Genomic DNA, 8,367 nt, shown 5'->3' on the forward strand with positions numbered 1-8,367 from the left:
TTTACAAAATACTGTGCTATGTTTTCTACAGATGTCAGCTGGTGCTTTCTGTTACCTGGTGTTCTGTGTCGTATGTGTGGGCGTAGCAGTGTATGTCTACTTCATTATCCCTGAGACAAAGAACAAAACTTTTGTGGAGATCAGTCAGATGTTTGCCTCAAGAAATGGTTGTGAAATTGAAAACCAGCCCCTGACTATTGCTGACCATCTCAGCCTCAAAAAGTTGAATGGCTATGGAACAGTGGTACCTGCAGATGTGGAGAAATAGTGATAAAGCAGGGACTATATTTTAATCTTTGCTAAGGTCTGGGTTTCCCGACAACTTCTTAATGCTACGTTGTTCTAGTGGGTAACTTACTCGATTAAGTTATACCTTAAGGGTGGTAGTGATATATTCTTAAGAACGATGTAGTGATACGAAGATTTCAGGAAACCCAGCCCTGGTGCTAAAAAAGATTGTTGCTCAGAGGGCAATTGTGATTTTCTTGTGATTTGTGTACAATGCGATCCTGCCGATATGCCTTATTCAATGCGGCATAACTCCTTCTCCAGGCCCTGGTAATCTCAAGGTTGGACTACTGCAATGCTCTCCTTGCTGGTCTTTCTACAAAGGCTGTCAAACCACTCCAGCTGGTTCAAAACGCAGAAGCACGCCTCATCTTCCAACAGCCCAAAAGGGCCCATGTGACACCCCTTTTCATCTCTCTCCACTGGCTACCGGTTGAAGCCTGTATCAGTTTCAAGTAACTGATGCTTGCCAACAGGACTATCACTGGATCTATCACGGTCAGCTGTGGCCTAATGGTTAGAGCGTTGGGCTTGTGATCAGAAGGTTGCCGGTTCTAATCTCAGTGTCAGCAGGTCATGACTGAAGGGCCCTTGAGCAAGGCACCTTACCCCTGATTGCTCTGCAGTAATGTGCCACTGTATAAAACTACTTGTAAGTCGCTTTGGATAAAAGCGTCTGCCAAATGAATAAATGTAAATGTGAATAAAACTGGCATACTTTCACACCCTACTATACGCCTACATCCCATCAAGAACCCTGTGCTCAGTAAACAAGCGGAGGCTTGTATTGCCTTCTCATAAGGCAGTAAATCATTTTCCCGCTCATTCTCCTTCACAACTCCTTCCTGGTGAAATATTCTTCCTAACTCGGTCCGGTCAACCACATCTCTCACAACCTTCAAAACACTACTTAAAACCCATCTCTTCTGTGAATACTTGACAGAAAAATTTAAAAAAAGAATACACTAACCCTCTCTCTTCTCTCAACAGGTAGTGGTCTAGCTTTTGTTGAAACTAGTAACTTTGTACTAGCACCTATTGTACTATTGCGCTTGTATGACATATCGCTTATTGCTCCCTGAATTCTTTGTAAGTTGCTTTGGCTAAAAGCGTCTGCTAAATGACTAAATGTAAATGTACTGACCAGTCTAATATAGCAGTACTTGCACAACTAGAGTCAACTGGAAATGGGGTTATCTGTCTGTCTGATCAGTTGAAGACGGGTTTAAAAAATCTGAAAACTTTCGAACTAAAATGTATTTGCCATGTGCTCTTAAGCCAGCCATTTTTCTATATTAAATCACTTGAAATAAGAAAACATCTGGTAAATGAAAAATAACCAAAGAATGTTTAAGTGATTAATAAGGTATATCGTACGGTAGTTAAACTATCGTCATACATAATAAGTATTACAAGCTATCAATGAAATGTAGCACATAACAAAATAATATATTCTGATATAGCATATTGGCAATTCCATGCAAATTTCAACCTCACAATGAAAAAGGTTTTAACCAAATGTTTTTTACTATACTAACAACACAGATTCTGTAATTGTAAATTGCCATGTGAGACCACTCTTAAAGCTTTTGAAGCATTATTTTTGTTTGTTCATGATAGTCCGATAAGAGCCATTTTCAGGATTGTCACAACCATAATGGCACATATTCCTTGTGAATGGACATATGGAAATTTAAAACAATAACCATTTCATGTTCCATGAAGAGGCATCCCTTATAAATCCGCATATACATTTTTTCTTTCAAAAACCGAAAACTTTTGCATAGACCGATATTTTTCTGATGTTTAGACTCTATCTGCAAGATGTAGTAAAATTAAAACCAATGGTTCAGTATATATATGTCACAACTATAACGCAAAATGTCACTTCCATAACGCTGGAATTTCCCATATCATATATAAAATAATTTTATTGACAAAGGAGGGCAACATATACAGAAAGCAGGCTACATATGTAAAGGAAGGTAAAAGTACATTGGAAATAAACACACTCTGTACTGTACTGTTCTTGTCTATACAATTACTGTACTATTGTGTTTTATTTTTGTTGTCCAAAAACATCTTTCGAAAGATTGTTGAAATATTAACTCAAATGTTTATTTAAAGTTGTTTGTCATGTCATTGTAACAAATTTTTATACTTTATTTTATACTTAAGGATTTTCAAAGTGTCACACTGTGAAGCTTTATTGAAGGAATTCATTATGGGCTGTATTATCTTTTTGGTATAAAAGATTAACTTTTGTAATAAAAATAATATGTTGGCACAATTATGGTTTTGCCATTAAAACTATTTTCAAATATTTAACTGTCCCGTATATGGGACACCGGCGTTTGCTTCAATATTGTGCATGTAATTTCTAATCCAATCATGAAAAATTATATATCATCTAAGGTCTAAGACTCAAGAATACAGATTTCTTTGGTGTTTATTAGGAAGAGTAGTTGTTTCACAAACCTTTATTAAATAAACCCACGAGGGGGACCAAATGAAAACAAAGTCCAAGGGTTATCAGGAACAAGGGTTATCCGGAACAAGGGTTGTCCGGAACAAGGGTTGTCAAAAACATGAAGTACAATAAACAGTAAGTATATAACAGTAAATTGCACTAACAAAGGACAGAGGGAAACTGGAGCTATATAAAAGGGAGACACTAACGAGGACTGATTACAAAGGGAGAGTTGAAGCAGGTGACTGGGAAGAAACACTTACGGAAAGCTAACAGGAGGTTTGAACAGAGCAGGTGAAGGGAATGAAACACTAAAGGGAAGATTGACCGGGGACGGTGACAAGACTAAACACTCATGGAATGACTAACAGAGAAACAAGGGCAGGGCTGAGAGACATGACAGGAGGACACGTGGTGCCATGTAACAATAAAAGCCATGTGTCTCCACACATAACACAACAAAACCCAAAAGACGTGGCAATGTCATGACTCTGCCTAAGGAACTAGACAACTCGAGACAGGAAGGACAGAGTCCCGACAGCCATAGACCCGCCTGCGGAACTTACACATTTACTTCAATATTTGTGTGAAAATTCTGATCTAATCATGACAAACTATAAATTGTTGACAAACATTATATTGTTGGAAAGGTCTCAGACTCTAGAATTGTCACGAGTGAAGCTCCTGCTTCGCTCCTCGATCGCCACCAGAGGGAGACATCTCCCAAGTATTAACATTTACCCGGACTCCACTTCCCATAGACCCACATACTGGAACTAATTGCACTTGCATCTGAACCTCATTGGATTGCCTACTTAAACCTCTCACTCTTTCACATTTACTGTGAAGTTTTGTTTTGCCCTGTCACCAATTCTGAGCGTTATTCCTGTCTGTTTATCCCGTGTATATTTTGGAGAGTTTACTTACCTTGCGATTGTTTGCTGCCTGCCCTGATCATCCGCCTGTTTTGTGACTACGAGATTGTTATAACACCCTTATATATGTGTTTGCTGGAGATTGACCCTGCCTGTACGACTACGATTGTGAAGATTAAAGTGTGCAAATGGATCCTCAGCCTTCTGGTGTTCCGTTACAGAATACACATTTGATCAGTGTTTAGAATAATAATTTGTATAGGAAGAGAAATTGATACATAAATGATAATTGATTCATAAATTAGTGTGCATCAATTGTTTTTATATTGTTTTTTTGTTTTTTTGTATTTTTCATTGTGTGAAAATGAAACCAAAAGCATCTCAATGTCTGTTGTAGTAAAATTTCTGATCAAGTGTTAAAACCAATGGAAGCCTATGGGCCCCCTAGTGGATTTTGGTGGTAGAACGATTTCCAGCGGAACGACACTGACCATCCTGGGCAAGTCAAAAGTAAGCATCCCTGTGAATCTTAACCATCCAGTGGTGTAGTAAGGCATCAATTTGTGTGATCACAACGAATGGCTCTTACTACCAGCTGTACAGGCGGTGGCCTTGATACTCAACCGCCCGACACCGTAAGGAGCACTAGGGAGCACTACCCCCTCACCTGAGGGGGGGAAGCTACGGAGACCACATCTGCCAAAGGGAGATAATACCTTGAATACCTGCACAGTCTCACCAGTGGGGAGATCTCATGGGAGTAGTAGTGTGGGGTGCACAGAGCGGTGGAGTCCACCAAAGGGAAGGTCACAGGTTCACCGCCAGGGGAACCTAGAGTGAGAAGGCATCAGCTGGGACTACTATGACCTGTCGAGAGAGCATGTCGGCTGTCTGATTGAGGTCATCTGGGATATAAATGGCCCGCAGGGACACCACCCACTGCTGATTCCAGAGGAGGACGCGTCGGGCGAGTTGCGACATCTGCCGTGAATGTATGCCACCTGACAGTTGACGTACGCTGCAGCAGCCATGCTGTCTGATCGTTGCAGCATGTGCTTGGCCCGAATGAGAGGCAGGGAGGTGAGCAGGTTTGCTGACTTACCTGCCTTAAGTCTTTGCTGCCGGACGCACCATCGTGTGGAGAGTGCGAAGGGCTGCGGAACTGGGAGGTCACAACGTCGAGATGCTGTGGACACCCTGGGAGAAGGAAGTGGCAAGGTACATACTGCTAGACAGAGATGGCATGGCTTACACTGTGCCCGATGTCCTGGGTCTCCCCTGGCGGTTCCGGTCAGGGCCGCTTCCTGGAGGGCTGCTTGCAGGCAGTGGATCCCCTCCGCTGAGATCGCCGTCTGTGGGGGGCCGCCTGAGATGCAGACACTGTCTGGGACCTCGACGCCCTGGCGTGGGTTTTGATCGCAGCGGGGAGCATGCTACGTCTACTTATTCACTTGATAGGGATTTCAAGTTGTCTGGTGGTAATTTGTTCAAGATTTGTAACCATGATGATGGCAGGAAATTACAATTATATGATTTAGGAGATGCTTGATGGCTCCTAAATTCATACTCCAGCCGTTTCTATGTTCATTAATAAATATTCTATGCAAAATGTCAATTGAGCGCTCTCTATGCACTTTTAAATACTTGATTGAAGAAACATGAGTTTCACACTAATTTTCGTAATATCTAAGATAGGACCTGGCTAACTTTGCTTTGAAACACTTATGGCCCTCTCCCTCTGGAACTAATCAATCAGACACATTCTCACTCTCTAACATTGACTGATAAGAGTAATTTATGAGACCAAGGGCCTGTTTCAATAAGGAGGTTCAACAAACTCTAGGTTAAACCTTGAACTCAGAGTTGATTTACTTAGAAATTAGAAACTTTGAGTTTTTGGTTTCAGAACAGCTGATTTGAGTTAGTTCAATTGACTCTGGGTAGGCCTACCCTCGTGCACCACGACTATAAAAAGCCATCATCAATGGAGCTCCGATATTTCAATCCACCATGGCAACGGCACCAAAAAAGCAACATGGCGGCAGGAAGCACTTTCTGCACACTCTGCATACAGTGGATTTACTGATGTGCTGAAAAAGTTTAAATTAATAAATAGATAAATGTACCAATAAACAAATACATTTATCATTAAATGAATGAAATAACAAAAATAATCATCAGTGCTCTAGTTACGCTATTCTGATGTTATGGTGTAAAGGACACCTGTAGGGCATCAGACTCTCGTGTAAAGTCAGACTGATCATCGGTTCGAACCCTGCTCTAGGCAGATTTGAGTTCAATGTCTGCACATCAAAATTAGTTGTTTATAGCATTTGTCTCTTCATTTCTGCATGTATGTCTGTATTTGTTAAATTCTTTATTCATGCTGTTGTGGCTTCTGTCTGGTCGCTGTCTGGCACAGGAGGTGTGTTGTTGTTTTGTTGAGCACGTGCTTGCAGTTTGACGACAGGTCATGTGCTCAGTGTCCACGTTACTTGCCCCGCCCTCGAGTTTCCCTGTTAGGGTTTCCCTCTCACCGGTGATTCACCTAGTTTTCACTCGCGCACCTGCCGCCAATTTGTCCCTTAGCTTAATTTTTCACAATAGATTGAAATCCTGAAGCACCCGCAAGGTCCTCCTGCTCAAAAAGGCCCGCCTGGTTTGTGAACAATGAACATCAAAATGATTCAGAAAAGGCTTTGGAGAAAGTGCTGTGGTCAAACGGGAAGAGAATTGACTCCTGTTTTTGGAGGGAGAGAAATGCTGACTATGAACCAAAGAACACCATTCCTACAGTATTTGACTGTGTTCCCAACTGTCTTGGACTCATTAACAAGCTTCCCAGCTAACACAGTTATGTTGTGACGACGTACCTGGACCGGACCATATTCGTTGCCATGACGAACCATAATAACAACATAACTTTGTGTAAATGTATGTAAAATGTGTGTCTGTGTGTGTGCGCGTCCGTGTGTGTGTTAGTACATGTGCATATTGTGTATGTGGAGTTGTGAGTCTGTCTTTTGTAGGTGGGAGTGTTTTGAACTGGTGTGTGTGTACAATGAGAATTGTACAAAGCGCTATAAAAATAGAGTTGACATGACTTTGTCCGGTATTGTTTATGGTTCCGTCAGTTTCTGTTTTGTACTCCTGTGGATATATTTAAGATACCCTTTTTGGAATTCTGCTCCTTTGTCGTGCGCTTAGTACAGCTACCGTTACACACATGGAATGTGTGGATAAATAAATTTAAACTTGGGTCACCACAAAGGCACAGTCTTACAGGCAGCCAGGGAATTCAAAAGTCCTATTTCTCATTTACCTTGTGCCTGATTTTTTGTCTTTTGTATTCGGTTAATCCAGTTAATACGGTGTAATCCCATTGCATTATTTCTATGACCGTGATTATGACAGGGACAATGATTATTTTATTTTCATGTATTTGGTAAGCATGAAGTCAGTTATGATTTTTTTGCTTATTTCAACAGTAAATTATGCATAAAAAAGTGTGTGTTTTTTTCCAAAAGTGTAAGAAGCTTGTAGTATTTTTGTTCATTTATTTACTTAGTTTTATGACATGTGTGGTTAATAGGGCAGACCAAGGTTTCATCATGTCTGCTGAAATAAATGATGAATAATGAAACTAGGTAATAGTGTGTATGATACTGTAGAATGTGTAATGTGTTCAGTATGAGAAAATAGATCTGGGACATTCAATGTCAATAAATGTTTTTCTCTTTTTTTTACTATGTTAATGGTTAAAGGTTGTATATCTGGTTGCCACTGTGTACAGTTAGTTTTACTGACAAAAACACATACTGAAAGTCTTTAAAAACAAGTAAATAGGCTAAATCCTAATGTAGCCTAATACATTTAGGAATTAAATAAACGTTGTGGTTGACCACATATACAGCCCCTTAACTTGGCAGATACTGCCCTGTCATATGTTTTACTATAGCCTATATGTGCATATCTGCTTGTATTAAGAGATTGCAAACGTTGTAAAGTATTTTAATAAATAAAATGTTTGCATGAAATTCAATGTTCGGTTTGGTTAGGTTGTTTTGAGTTTGTTATAATGTGTCTTATTGTATAATGGTAAAGTTAAATGAATATATTTTCCCCCGTGACTTAAAATTTTGAGGGGTGGGATAGGCTCTATTGTAGAGGTAATGGGAGCCAGACTCCATGTGAAGAGTGGATTTGACATTATTGAGAGCAGAGAGACTGCGCACCTCACTCGTCAACCAGATATCACAGTTTATCCACCTGAATGTGATTTAGACTTACAGTAAAGTAAAATGAATAAAGCGTACTGGACTGAAGATCGTGATTTAACACTGTGCGGAAGCTCAGTACATTCCGCTGGACCTTGGAGCTCTTTTACTATTAAGAATGTTTCCTTTTTCTTGTCTCAGCTGCAGTCGGACATCGATCATGAATTATACATTTTGTAAAAATAGACGCTTGTAAAGTGCACAAGCTGCCAGGAATACAAGTGACCCGAAGGACTTTTTTTCAGTGTCAGAGGAGTGGATGAATAAAATCACATATTCTCTCGATATGTGTATATTTTGTTTTGAAGCTTTTCTAGCCATATAAGAAATTGTCACGTTATTGTTACTGACCATCGATGGATCGAGTGTCTTCACACAATAATATACTTGCACAGTGGAATTAATGAGGAGCTTACTGTTGCGGAGAGTAAATCAGAAAGTGTTTGCTAACATCACA

The 8,367-nt window shown here is 40.2% G+C and overlaps 1 protein-coding gene across 1 annotated transcript in view; it reads left to right on the forward strand.

The window, feature by feature from the left end:
- The window catches only part of slc2a15b (solute carrier family 2 member 15b), a 39,483-nt gene extending 36,907 nt beyond the window's left edge, over positions 1 to 2,576 (forward strand). Inside the window, exon 12 of the mRNA XM_079462362.1 lies at positions 32 to 2,576. Coding sequence (XP_079318488.1) covers positions 32 to 268 — 237 coding nt within the window. The 3' untranslated portion in view covers positions 269 to 2,576. The remainder of the gene's footprint in view (positions 1 to 31) is intronic.
- Positions 2,577 to 8,367: the final 5,791 nt, after the last annotated feature.

The sequence above is a fragment of the Barbatula barbatula genome, assembly GCF_947034865.1.
Source record: "Barbatula barbatula genome assembly, chromosome: 8".
Classification (NCBI taxonomy): Eukaryota; Metazoa; Chordata; class Actinopteri; order Cypriniformes; family Nemacheilidae; genus Barbatula; species Barbatula barbatula.